At 36.7% G+C, this 14,934-nt stretch overlaps 1 protein-coding gene across 2 annotated transcripts in view; it reads right to left on the reverse strand.

Annotated features, from left to right (window-relative positions):
* CUNH8orf34 (chromosome unknown C8orf34 homolog) overlaps window positions 1-14,934 on the reverse strand; it is a 157,385-nt gene that overhangs the window by 90,380 nt on the left and 52,071 nt on the right. For both annotated transcript variants that reach the window (XM_065753167.1, XM_065753166.1), the window contains exons 5-7: window positions 11,252-11,280; window positions 5,047-5,216; window positions 2,874-3,040 (exon numbers count right to left, since the gene is read on the reverse strand). In XM_065753167.1, coding sequence (XP_065609239.1) covers window positions 2,874-3,040; window positions 5,047-5,216; window positions 11,252-11,280 — 366 coding nt within the window. The remainder of the gene's footprint in view (window positions 1-2,873; window positions 3,041-5,046; window positions 5,217-11,251; window positions 11,281-14,934) is intronic.

Genomic DNA, 14,934 nt, shown 5'->3' on the forward strand with positions numbered 1-14,934 from the left:
GGGATGAGCTCAGGAAAACCAGTGCCCAGCTTGAACTGAAGTTGGCAATGGATGTCAAGAAGAGGAAAAGCTTCTACAGGTACTGCAGTAAGAAAAGGAAAGTCGAAGAGGGCATACTCCCCACAGGTGGGTGACACAGGCAAGCTGGTAACAACAGACAAGGAGAAGGCTGAGGTACTTAACAACTTTTATGCCACCATCTTCTCTGAGAACTGCTCACCATACAGCCCTCAAATGTTAGCTTTGGTATGAGGGGAACAGGGAGGCAACGTCCCTCCCCCTGTAAGAGAAGATCAAGTTCATGATCACCTCAGGAACCTCAACATCCACAAGTCTTTGGGATGCAACCCAGTGTCCTGAGGGACTCTGATGCAGTCACCAAGATACTCTCAGTGATATCTGAAAAGTTGTGAAAATCAGGTAAATTCCCTGGTGACTGGGAAAAAGGCAACATCATACCCATTTTTAAGAAGAGTATAAAAAATTAAAAAAAGTCAGAAAGTCAGCCATATCCTGGGCTGCATCAAAAGATGCATGGCCAGCAGTTAGAGAGAGGTGCTGGAGAGGTCTCATCTGGAGTACTGTGTCCAGATGTGAAGTACTCAGTTCAGAGAGACACAGATCAACAGCTGGAGCATGTCCAGAGGAGGCCACAAAAGTGATCCAAGGGATGGAACACCTCCTCCATTCAAGGCAGGCTGAGAGAGTTGAGGCTTTTCCACCTGGAGAAGAAAGGGCTGAAAGGTTGAAAGTACACTGTCAAGTCACATCTAAAAAGTAGCTACAGAAGACTCTTCAGCAGGGTCTGCTGTGATAGAACACGCGGAAATGGCTTCAAGATTAAAGAAGGTAGATTTAGGTTGGATATAGGGAAGAAGTCTTTTACAGAGTGTCATTAGGCACTGGAACAGGTTGCCCAGACATGTGGTTGATGTCCCATCCCTGGTGACCTTCCAAGGAAGGCTGGATCAGGCCCTGGGCAACCTGATCTAGTTGTGCACATCCCTGTTCATTGCATGGGAGTTGAACTAGATGACTTCTAAAGGTTCCTTCCAACTTTAAGGATTTTCTGATTCTATGACTCCATTCTATTCTAGCTAAACCTTCGCTGATAATTCTAATACGATTGCTGAGAGCTTTTTTTTTAATAATATATCAAAAGTCAGTTTCATACTTTTAATACCTAAGTAGATCAACCAAATTCTGATAAAGATTCTCTTGAATACACACACAGATCAAAGATCTTGCTCTGCAAAAACCTGTATTCTAAGTAGAGTATGGATTAAAATCATCTGTTATCAATAGTGGAAATTGTTTTTCCAAAATTCAGACTTACAAGCTTGAGGTTTTGCAACTTTTTTTTTTTTTTAATAAAGGGCTGTAAAAGCAATGAATAATAAATACTAAACGGAACAAGTGATACAGCTATATGCAACAATTCCCAGCAATTTAGTTATGGCAGAAAGCCATGATTTGAAAGTAGCTAGACTGCATGTGTAAAAAGCATCAAAGCAGTTAATAGATGAATGCAATATAACAGAAAATTCAATCCCAATACCATGCAGTTACTGATCTGGAAAATACAGCAATGAAAGATAACTATGATTTTTTTCTGATTGAAACTTAAGTTCTTTATTTTACCTTCAAAAGAAGAACACCTTTCCTGCGCCACACTTTGCTATAGTCTCAAGTTTTGAGCAGTTCTACAGGGTGTAATCTAATAGTTATATAAAATATAATACATATACTGCCAAAAAAAGAGAAAAAGATTTAAAATAAATATCAGTCTTTTAGAAGAGCAGGACTTTAAAAATAAACAGATATACCCTACTATCCTAGCAGTGTTGGTTACTATAACATGGCTACATTATAATCACTGTAACCATAGTAACTTATTGAGTACACCATGATTTTCTTCCAGAATTTCAGAAGTGCTTATATAAAACCCTAATCAAACCAAAGGTCCTCTTCATGACCTTTCAATTTAAAGCTGATTTTGTATAATCTTAATCACTGAAACGCATGGTAGAAAAATGTTCTAGGTTTAGCATGGAAAAAAAAAAACAGAATAAATTGCAGGAACGGCTCTTATTAAAATCAACCCCTCATTTAACATAAACAAACAAATCCAAACAAAATAAAACAAAAACAAACAAACAAAGAACAGGTTTTTTTAACACAGATAATAATCTGCAAAGCTGTCAAAGCATGAGAAAGGATAATTTTGTTCATATTGCCTTTCTAGTTATACTTTTAGGGATTCAAGTATCTACAGGGTAACATCTACACATAGAAGCAACTTACACTGGGTACCATTCACCTCACTATATCTGCAGATGTAAATAGAAGGATCTATTCTGTGGGTCACGCATCATGAAGCTAGTAACCTCATTTACCTCTTCCCACTGTACCTGTCAAATGCAACAAAATTCTACTCAATTCTACTTTAGAGAAGTCCTGTGGTTTAATCATCAGCCTGGTCAAACACTAGAACACATCGCCCAGACACATCAAGAGTCCACCTTTGCAGAGTCTCAAAACCCAACTGCACCATGTCTACAGTAATCTACTTTAGTTGACTGTTTATGTAGGAAATCCAGTTAATTACTTAATCTGCTAAAACAACTGCTATTTCATGGGATTTTGAAGCAGCTGGCAGTTACCACACACATACATATGACCCTCATGACACCAACTCCTGAAAATTACTATGTTTCACACAGCTATTGGATACTTAGACTTTAAAAATAGGAAGCAGATTCAAACTAAACTATGCTTGATTAATATTACACTTCTTTGGTTAACCAGTAACTTAGAATTTAACAATAATTCAGTAAAAAAAAAATTAAATTTCAGGAAAAAATTTCAGTTACCCAGCAGTTCCATTGCATCATCTTCATTGTCAATATCTTCTTCAGTTACAGATGGAGCTGTGCTGTGAGCAGAATCAAAGGAGTCTTGAGAAAGCATGGCAGCCAGCAGTTTCTTATGTTGTTGCTGTTGCTGTTTTAGTCCTTTAGTCTTTGGCTCCATTTTCAAGCTGCAAGGGAGGAAAGCACAACTTTCTCTTACTGATGCTCTACAAACCATGTCACACACTTTTCAAATTAGTGTAGCCCATGATGTCACGTACATCTGATTAACACTACCGGACCACACATAAACTTCCTAGCTATCCCTCACTGATCACTGGATGTTATAAATCAGTCCTTGTTTACAATTCCTATCTAAAGTTTTAGCTGAACAACGATGGGAAATTCCCATTGACTTTTTGGTCATTTGATTAAGTTTAAACAAGTTACATAAAGACAACAACAGAATATCAATTACTAACCCATATTTTTAGGGCACTGGTCACACAACAACAAAACTGAGAATAAAAAAAAAAGAGTCCTCCCCTGTCTAGTTATGTTATCACAATCGAACAGGATTAAGGACTACAAAGTTAAAAACAGTTTTCATTGTGGTTTCTTGACTTGTTTCCCTAACCTAAGTAAAAGATACCTGGAACTGCAGAGGAGTTACCAGAAGGGTCTAAAGAAGAAATTGCTGTTGTTACCAATTTCTGATTCCTTTTAAGCTTCACTAAAAACAATGGGAACACCTTAGACTGTTTTATAGCCTGTTGAAGGAAGATGGATCTTTTACAAAAGAACAAATTGCAGTATTAACCAGTAGTTCATTTTCCCCTGCAAAGATAAAATCTGATAAGATAGAGTGGATCTTGGGGATGAAGAACTTTGAGTTTAGTATGTGGTTATGGATGGAGACTCTGTGAGCTTTAGTTCATTTCAGGCTTTGAGAAACAACAAAAAATATATTAAAATCATTTTTATTTTTATTGATAATTAATATTTATAATATATTATAATCATGTTAAAAATCACCTAAATTCTCCACTGTGTGCACACATTATCCCCTAAGGAAGTTTCCCAAGGGCTACACTTCATCTTAAAATATCCACAATATTTTTATGTAAAGAACTACTAACGATGACGTAGAGTATAATCCAATTTTCTTGGTTCCCAAATTTCTGAAAACGGAGCTCAGTAGCAGCAGGGTCGCCACCAGCACTTCTATACATACCTTTATCACATGTTAATGCCTTGTCTTATTCACTTACAGTAGCAACAGAGATGAGTGCTCAGAACTAAATCTCTTTGCTCCCATCTAGAAATCAGCTTATTTCTGCTCCTTCCTACTGAGAGAAAGGATATAATATCCTTAAATTTACTCTACAACATGTAAAAATCTTTATTCACTGTCCTTATTGGACTGCTGAATAAGAGAAAATAGAGCCCCAGGCCCTCACAGTCAGGCTACAATGACAGCTACTTATCCAGGAACTGCAATGGAAAGATTGTATTTGAGTTCTGTTGGTTTCTGTTCAAAGTCTAGCTAAGGGATCATTACTACCTGCTGCTGCTACTCTGAAACTGTAGTATTTACACCTTCCCCAACAATAAACTAATTAAAAAAAAAAGTGCTCATGGATAACAAACATTTCCAACATGAATGTAAAGTTAATAAATACAGCCTCTAAGAGTACAGCAAGTGATACACTAGTTTCCCTGTGACAAGGAACTGAATTCCAATGGAGAGAACACATGACAAATAGTGAAGGCTTAACTTCAGACCTTTTCAAAGAGTAATCAGAGAGTTTCTGCATCCTTTAAAGAGCAGTAAGAAAATGTCTACTGAAGTCAGTGTACTAGTTATAACCAAAGACAAAAGTTATAGAGCTGATGGAGAACAGTAAGGATTTAGGTAATTAATGGAGGCAGTGCACAAGCTTTTAACACACACATACACACTTAGCTTTATGCATGAGAATCAAAACATGGGATTGCTAATGAGCACAAGTTCAAGCATGTGCAGAAGCACTAGAGGAAGCTAGTCACAGCAGCGTCTACCATATATTGTGCATGTTGTAACACCACCGGATGGGAATTTAAAAGTCTTTTGTTCCACCCACAGAAATGAGGCACTACAAACACAGTTCTCCTTAACAAATCATCCATTTTCTAGGCAAAATGAAAACCATACCTTCCACCAGGACTGCTGCTATCCTCACTGTCCCACTGCTCATTTTTACTTCTTGGAATTGGAGGCTGCAACATCTCAGCAGCCAGGGGATCGGCATCATTCTCTTCACGACCAATCCATTCTCCAATCACACGGGGTCTGAGAAGGGGGGCATTAAAACCTGTTGCTTCCTAAAGAGAAATAAACACAAAAAAAAACAAAAGAAAAAACCACCACAGCACTAATTGTTCTCAACTGCATGGGTAAATCCAAAAATAAGACAGACTATAAAATTATTAATTAAAAAAGTAAAGAAAAATTACACAATATGTTAAAATGTCAGAGGTCTAACTGACACCTAGAAAGAACCACAGACTAAGGAAAAGACATTTTCCATTAATAAAATTCCAAGAGAGATTTGCCCACCCTGGAGTCTCAGATCTCTCCTTGCTTCTCAATATCAACTGTAGAAATCTGGAATGTGTCATTATTCATGGCAAATAATTTTGTTAAATAAATGCACAACTCATGAAACCCATACAGTGTCAGTTAGTCTAAGCAGCAGACGAGGTCACTCGCATAATGAACATCACCACCACCAAAAGACTGCTGTAGATTAATAGCATCTCTCCTATTTGCATTATGAATTAATGCAAAACTAATAAATACATCTGCATTTGGCATTTTAAAAATAACCCTGCTGGGATTTACATAATGTATCCTTCAATTCTGAAAATGGTATTAACATTTCAGTAAAATGCATTTCTGAATCTGGCACTCATATTTTTAACCACTTACTGAAGTGGCTGAAGAGAATTACAAGAAGCAAGCAAAATGAAACTAAAATATTCAATACAATAGTGGTGATTTGCATCAATAGATTAGGGATTCATGTTAAGGAAACAAAATGCACCTAGAAACTGTAGAAAAAATTTGTTGTAAACTGGTGATGGACTCTTTTCTCAGTGTCATGAGAAAGGTTGTAGAGAGAAGGTGATGTACTGCAGTGTAATCAAACTAAAGTCCCTTTCTAATTGATACAGATATGCTGAAAGCCCAGTATGAAGTAGAGATTTACTGAAACAAAGCTCAGCCAAATTCCAACAGCTTCCATCTGACTGAGCCAAATACTAAATAGGCCCTGGATTAGACTCATCCACACTGGTTGGTTTTTTTTTCCTGCAACGTGCCCATGAGTGCATTATCCCACTCTAGTCTATATACACAGGTGTCCAGATGATTAAATTCACTTTTCACACAATGTCTATTTTCAGCCTTTTTGTATGGCCACTGACAATTAAATGCAGCCAGCATGGAAGACAGAAATCTGAGGAGAACACCATGACTATAAAAGCTTTGGAATATCTAAACACTGGTGTTTTTCTTTTATATACTTACAAATACACATTTCATGTATCTGTCTATTATGGTGCCACAGTCGTGTAATGAAGACTCCAGTCACTTGACAGGTGTTCGCTACCACATGTGGCTATCATAAAAGTCTATAAACTAGGAAAACAGATTATTCCACAGCTCACAATACAAGGGGCAATACAATAAACATTAGTTTACATTTACATTAGGTACAATAAACGTTAGTTTATTTAAATAATAACTATTTGGCCCCTTCTGAAATGCCTTTCTGCTACTTTAGTCATTTTCTCGCTTCCCCTTCTCCCTACCTTATTTCTCATATTGAATTTTAAAAGGTTGATGCTGCCATTTAAACTTGGAAAAAACAGCAGTGTCAATCTTGCTAAAAGCTTCCTGTTACCTACTTGAAATAGGAAGAGCACCTAAAAATTTGTCTTTTTTTCCAGTACTGAAGTTTTTCCAGACCCTGCACTACATGAATAAGTAAAAAAGCGAATGCCATGTCTGTCCTTGTTATGCTGATTTCTGCTCTAGACGTTTCAGGGACTAAAGTAGTACTTTCATACTCTGCTTAACAGAAATGTAATTTACGTTACATAGTCATGCTTCACCTCACTTTATTACCTTGCTTCCATTTTTGAATCTTGTTAATTAGTGCACCACAGTTTCAGTGACCTAATTTATTTTCCTTCTTTCAGCTACACAAGCAAACAGTAAATGAGGATCAGAGACAGCTCTCCTGAGAACACTGAGGCATTTCCTTGGCACATTATTTCAAAAGCTTCAATAAATTTAGTTGAAGTATTCTGTTCTCAGTCAAGTTTTTTTATATATACACTTTTTAATTATAAACCTTAGAATCCTAACTGATTTTCAATTTATAGTCCTCCATTAATAAATGAAGAGATTGATAGTAGTATCAGTGTGCACAGAAGCACAGGTAGGTATGTAAATCTACAACAAATTAACCCAGAGAGCTGTTTTATGGTGCAGTCCAGTATCAGCTACCTATCAATCCTATCAGCATCTACCCACCTGGCAGATTCATACCTCCTTTATGTATTAATGAGGAGAAAGAAAGGAAGGCTAGAAGACTGCTAAATCTCATCCTGAGATTGAATTGAGATGTGGTTGCAATATGTAGCCCCTATCAGGGAGCTCAGCAACATTTGCGTATCCATTTAAGTAAGTGTAACTTAAAAAACTGTATTCTTGATTGACAAATAGATTTTGAGGAAACCTCCACAGTTGCAAAGACTTCTAGGTGAACACAAATTTGTTTTAATGACCTAGTTATTTTCTCAATTTTATTAATTATAACCTATGTTCATTGCATTAATACTCCATATAAGAAGAAAGTGCACCCTAGACCTGCACAGAAAAAAAAAATTGAATGATCTCGAGAGTCAAAATCCAGTATGATTTGTCTAATACATCATGTTTAGTGTTTATTCCTGTCTGATTCTGTATCTCTGACACATAGGCAACTTCCTATTTTTAACATTTAAGTTGACTAAACAAAATTGTTTTAAATTCCAGACAAATCCCATGATTTTACAGCAGGCCTCACATCATCTGTGAGAGCTACACAACATGAAGTTCAAGTAAAGTAACAGTCCATGGATAGCTACGATTATGTGAAAAATCTTACCTTCTATTGTAAAATATTTATAAAATATATTTAAACTATATTTCTATATATATTTATAAATATATATTTGGTCTTAAGTTATTAAGTAAATAAATAACCCTTGGAAAACATTGTAAAGCGTTTAAAGAACCAAAAGGCAGAAGATGAATAAACCTTTTCTTACACCCTCTTCAATTGCTTTGTAATGTTATTTCAGACAGTCTCCAACTGGCAAGAGGTAAAGTGTGTGAGTCCTTGTTTGAGGCTTGGTCTGGTTCAGAAACATTGCTGCAAGGGGTACAAGCCCATTTGAAACACACTTCTGTACTGTAGCATTCAGGCTACTTTTATGAAGAGCTTTAGAAAATGCACACTTTCATGCACAGTTTCTGTTCAGCAGTAAAGAAGGTGAGTCGTTTCATGAATCTGAATCATATTAACACTGCACATTAGCCTTAAAGTCTGTGAGTCACAAGGCATCTCTACTCATTTTCTTTCCTTAGACACTGTACCTACAATGTCAGTTGCTGATTTTATAGCACTTCCACAGCTTAGATAGAGAAGTGGGCTGAATCATCAGAAGAAATGAAACATCAAAGTCTGCAAAACTGAAGTAAATGAAATGAAAAAGGAGGGAATCTATACAGAATCATGGGGGTTGGAAGGGACCTCAATAGATCATCAATTCCAACCCCCTGCTAAAGTAGGTACCCTAAAAGAGGTTGCACGGGTACAATAATAGCAATACAATAAATCTGGATCAACTGTAGTAGTCATGGAGATTTTTTTTGTGCAATTATGCCTATGAAATTCTGAAATTGTATTAAGACTGTCAAACTGAAAGCTTTCATTCTGATTGAAAGACTTGCCCTGTCTGTCTGCTTTTTGTTCCTCGCTCTTGGAGTAAAACTGAGTACTGAACAAAGGTAATTACAGTAGGAGTATGACAAGAGTCCATTTAACAGAAACACCTTTCCAGAACTGGGCTTGCAATTCAGAGCAAACTGTTTTTTCAAATACAAATGCTTGAATAACTAAGCAACTAAGAAGTTAACTGGATTGCTTACAGGAAGAATTACATCAGCCAGTGATACTGTTTGACTACTCACCTGACAAAGGTCATTAAAGGTTATCACAGCCAAAATAAAATTATTAAAAAAAAAATACTCAAAGGGAAAGACAAATAAATACACATTCACTTTGTCTAGTTTCTCCAGATCCATAACATAAACCACAAATTAAAGAGGAGAATAATGGCCTCTGTCCTAATTGCCATGGTTGCTTCCAATTGTCAGGAAAAGAAAAAAGCAAGGAAAAGCATATACAATAATTTATAATGATGTTTAATTTAATACCTCTCATGACATGTAAGTAATGTCAATTCTATAAAGGACTCCATTGTGAAGTGTGGGACCTAACAAATGCACCTGATTCAAAACTCAGATCTGAGTGTAGTTTGAAAAAAAAAATCAGTACTTCTGCAAGCTAGATAAGGAAGCTGCAGAATCAGCATGTACTCCTGGGAAGGGAGATACAGTGAACTTAGTTTTATGCATGTAGCTGCTCTGCTGTTAAACTCCTCTCTCCCTCTACAACATGGATTTAGAGTGTTCCACTTCATAGAGTGGTCCTTACCACGCTTAACTTCTTCATACAGGTTGTTTTATATCCATTGAAAATCTTCAAAGGGCAAAACAAGAAAGAGTACTAATGTCCACACAAGCTCACAGAGCCAAACACTATAGATTTTTATTTCCTTTGAACATGGCTGAACAAAGGAAGTATTTTAAGAGTTTAAATATTTTAAATATGTTTACACTTTTAAATATACAATAAAAATATTCATTTTTTTAATTCTTCAAATAATTTTTAATTTCAAGAGCATTCATTTTGCCTGTCCTCACAAGACTTGGATGGTTAGATGTAATAGTGTCAAATTAGAGTAAAGGATCAGGCAGTGTATGCTTTTAGCTGTATTTAGTGCAACATCTAGTTCTATTTTTATACAAAAGCATTTCCTATTTCAAGTCATAAACAAAGTATTTGGAAATGAAAGGAAAATTAACTGTTCACTCAGACTGCAACATGAGGAAATTCACTATTAATGCTCTCCACCTCAATTTTCACTAAACTATTACATTGCAGAACATTGATGTTTTTTTAAACAACAATCTATTGTCTTGGAAAAAAATATATTTTCATACAGAAATTTGTCTTACATATAGAGAAAAGTATGTGATCATAGGCTCTAGCTCAAAATGACCTTCCCCTAGCCCAAAACAGCTATTCATAGTTTATGGGTGGGTTTTTTTGCTTTTGTTTTATTTTTAACAAACCCAAATGAATGTTAGTTCTTCACTCCAGCAAGACCAAGGCCTAAATGATAAATAAAAGCCATGGTTTTGAACTGGCAGCTCCACGTGCCTACGTATTTCATATACACTTTTGTAAAACAGGGACTGTGCCCTCATCTTACCAAGAGAAAGTAACACATTTTAAAGATTGCTGTATCAAGTCAGTCCTATGTCTTATATACCCTTAGATCTTAACTCCATTATAGCAAAATTTTTGACCCCAAGAATGCAACTCATTAGTCTCAGTACTGTAATTGCACTGCTGTTCATGGGGGAGAATAGGAAAGGGAAAGGTGCTCTGTTTCCTTCTGAACATTTATAAATTAGCAGGATCACTGTTTCAGCACAGAGTTCATTACAGCTAAAATAAAAATTCATGTTAATGATGTAATATATCAAAACAGTAATACAGGAGAGAGCATTGTATGGTGCATTCTGTAAGGAAGTAAAGATTGATCTTTATGGCTTGTGCATCCCTGATCAGAATAAAAAAATGTTTCTAAATATTTCCTCCAATTATAACATCCAATAGTATGAAAGCTGCCCAATGATATGACTTCATGAATAAAAGATATTCAAAACGAAATGTTTCTAAAAGTACACCATTAAAGTAACCCAACAGACTACATTAAGGAAAGAGATCAAGATCAAAAGCCTCACAGCCTCATTAAGAGTGCCTTAAATCTCAGTGGTAGAACTGACAGCCCAACCTGGATGAAGCTCTCAATGTATAAAGAACAGTACTTATATATTTTTTTTATACCTCAGCTTCATCTAAAGTTGACAGGAAGACGTAGCTCATATCACCTACATTTACCACAATCATCTGCCTGTTTGTACTGTTCATTAGGCAAACAGTAAATCTTACCTTATCAAGTTCATCAGAAATAGCAATGCCTGGGAAAAAAAAAAAAAGATTTTTAAAAAAGAAAACCTTCATACATCCTGTCTAGAAATGTATTTACTATGGAAAATATAAGTAAGGCTTACACTGAAAAGTTTCTGTACTGTTCTCTGAACGCATCTGCACCATACAGTGTATCACATTTTGTTCCACTACTGAAACTGTCCAGAAACAAATATACTATTCAACTTTCAGCAGGTGCGGTATTATCAAAATGAGTTTCAAAAGCATTATGGATCGATACAGAAGATGTGCTAGTAAACCGACTATGAGATTAAGTGTACTTCTACTTGTTTTCTGAAATTAAAATGTCAGCTTAATAATTATGAACAGGCACATTCTCATGCAAATCTCCTCTTGACCAGTCCTTTCTAAAATCACACTAAAAACTGCAGCAGTAAAAGCCTTTTTCCATAAATTTCATTTATCACTATTTGGTATACCTTAACTACATTAACTCTTTTTTTATTTTTAATTTTTTAATAACATACATTTAATCATTAACTCTATGTGGCTATTTCTTAATTTACATTACTTCCTCATGTATATTCATACTTCTAAATAAAGCATTTAGAGAACTGCAATTAGGATTTTAAGATCTGATTGATCTATAAGAAACATGCAAGGAGCATATTTTCAGTCATTCAACAGCAATTATGTAGATTATATTGAACAAGATCCGTTTGTCTAACACTTCCACTCCTCACAGTTGTTTTAATAGCTTAAGACTTTTATTCAGGCCAGATACTACACTAAGGTCCATATAATATAATCAGCAGGTTGCACCAATGTGCAAGAGTACTTTAATGTGTTATGAAATCTCATTTCTTCAATCCCGAAAGTTGCATGGGCACTTACTAGAGAGCAGATAAATGGAAGTCATAAAAAATGCAATTTAAAGTTCTCTATGTCAGCCCTGAAACGCTGATTTCCAAAAATAGACAAATAATCTTTCCTCAGCAAGTTTATATAATTTTAAGTAAGTTAATTTTGTTCTGATACAGGTTTATTTCCTTGGATTAGAGGTTGGTCCCCTTTCCATGTGCTTTCACAGAGGGTGCTCAGTGAAAAGCAGAATTCTATGTTGAAACCTGGGAGCAAACACAGAAGTCAGAAAATAAGCAGATCATTGCAGAACATAGAATGGCTGTTAGAATTTAAAGTACGAATAAATAAGAGCTATTTTTCACTGTGTTGGCTCATTGATCAAGGATATTTACTTTCAAGTATGTCAAAGGAAACTACAAAAGTTAACTCTGTCATTTGCAGGAATCCATTCCAAAAAATGCCAAATGCTTTCAACTATTCAACTGCCTATACTGGTAATCAAAGATCAGTACTAAAAGTACAAAATGGCAAATGGAAAAAAACGTGTGTATAACAATGTGCTCTACCCAAAAAGACACAAAAAAATTCATCCGATTGTTACATTCAGACACATAAAACTGAAAATAAAATCAAGAGTTTGAAGGAGTACTCTTTTTGCAATGCTTTTTTTGCAAAGCCCCATCATTTTCCCAAAATTTACTCTGAATTTAGAAGAGTAAGCTCAGTAATTCAACTTACCAGAATACCTCATGATTCCTTCCTGCCAATCTGAAGACATCTTACCAAAACAAAATTTTTAAAGATAAGAATACTTATCTTTGCAATCACAGAACTAAGCCAGAAAATCTTCTCATCAATCTCTTATGTGCAATCGAGAGAAAAGAAAGCAGATTCTTTGAAAAATATCCATCAAGAGACTGTTGTGGTAATCTTGGTAAAGGGATCCTTTTTCAGGTGGGATTTACCATACTGTCATTCATGAAGATCCGTATGTTATGGCTTAAGGCCCATTAACAACAGCCTGATAGTTCAAGCTGGCAGTGATGAAGTTGTTGAAAGACTGTGGGCTATCAAAAGGGACTTCATGGGACTGAAATGTTAATGAGTGGTGCAACAGTGAAGAAAGTGTTTTCCTCTATCCCTTCCGTGGCAGAAGAGGATACTGAGAGGATCAGGAAAATCCTTCTGAGAAATAAGTGACTTACAGGTTGGTAACATCACAGGAATTCTGGTGTTAACAACCACAGGGTAGTTGTGAGAAAGTGGAACAATTTGGGGCTCAAAACTTGTTCAGTGACACCTGTCTGAGGTATAACCTGCTTGCAAGATTTTGTGATGAATGGTTACTATGATCACAGTAGCAAATGAAACATATGCAGGTAGGCAATCAGGAGAAACTGTTTTTGTCTGCTGCTCCTTTTGGGCATCAAATCTGACTTATAGGATTCATCGAAGAGAAGAGAGCCATCATACAGTCAATGTGCATATTTAACAGCCTGCTATGAAACAACTGCATCATCAACTGCCAATTACCCAATTGGAGGGGCACATATGATGTTGTCCCTGACAACTAAATCAAGCACTGTCATTGCCCCTGATGAATCAAACAGAAGAGCCACTGAAAACCAACCTCTGCCCCAGACAACCAAAATGTCAGCATGAAGAAGATAAAAACACAGAGTTCCAAGGTAAAACAGGTACCCTCTCCACTGAATTGTAATCATGCAGGTAAATGAGGCGTCACTAACTAACTTGCAGCCCAGTGTGAACCAAGATGTTGCTGGATCCCTAGTGGTGACTATCCTCACTTTATAAACAATTAGTTAAGATTTCTCTCTTTACTATCACTAAATTCCCCACAGTACATCTCTGCTTAGAATTTGTAATACACCAGCTAGACAGCATTTGGCCTCATTTGCTGCCTTAGTCTTACTCCAGTAACTGGAGCGAGACATGGTTTACCTGGAGCCAGGTTTGATGATTCCTCCCAGGTCATGAGGAAAGCCACCTAAGCCAAGGAGCTTTGTGGGCTCACTGACAAGACCTAAAACTAGGTTTGAAGGGGGAAGAGGGTGATAGCAAGCCTGTCCATGACAAGGTGTGGGGCAGCACAGCTAAACTTGGGGGGCTAGCGAGGGCCCTCAATCTGTTGCACCTTATGATGATGAAGACAACACAGAGACAGGAATTAAGGAGTTATTCACCAAGAAGGTATCAAGACCAGTTGTCCAGCTGAAGTGCCTCTGCACAAATGCACGCAGCTTGGGAAACAAACAGGAAAAGTCATCAAAACCTGGTTGGATGATTCCCCTGATGGGTTGCCACTATTGATTGCTACAAGCTGTTTAGAAGGAACAGGCAAATCACTGCCCTCTACATCAAGGGAGGAATAAAGCATGAAGAATGTCTGTCCCTGAAGAATGGCCACAAGTAAATCTAAAGCCTTTGATAGAGTTAGAGACTGAGACACCAATGGGAGCCTTGTGGTTGGGGTCTACTACAGGCTGCCTGGGTTGTAGTGACCATGCAATGGGGGAATTCCCACTCCTGAGGGATTGGTGACTTCAGTAAGGCCTTTGACATGGTCCCACATAACATCCTTCCAAATTGGAAAGATACAGATTTGATGGGCAGACTGTCCAATAATTGTGACATCATACTCACAGAGATGGTCAATGGATAAATATCTGGATGTAGATCGGTGACAAGTGGTGTCCCAAACAAGTCAGTACTAGAACAAGTGCTTTTTAACATCATCATCAAAGAACTGACAGTGGGATTTAGTGCATCCTCGGCAAGTTTGCAGATGACACCAAGGT

This window comes from Cyrtonyx montezumae, unplaced genomic scaffold, assembly GCF_038088225.1.
Source record: "Cyrtonyx montezumae isolate F1298 unplaced genomic scaffold, pur_monq_1.0 scaffold_8, whole genome shotgun sequence".
Classification (NCBI taxonomy): domain Eukaryota; kingdom Metazoa; phylum Chordata; class Aves; order Galliformes; family Odontophoridae; genus Cyrtonyx; species Cyrtonyx montezumae.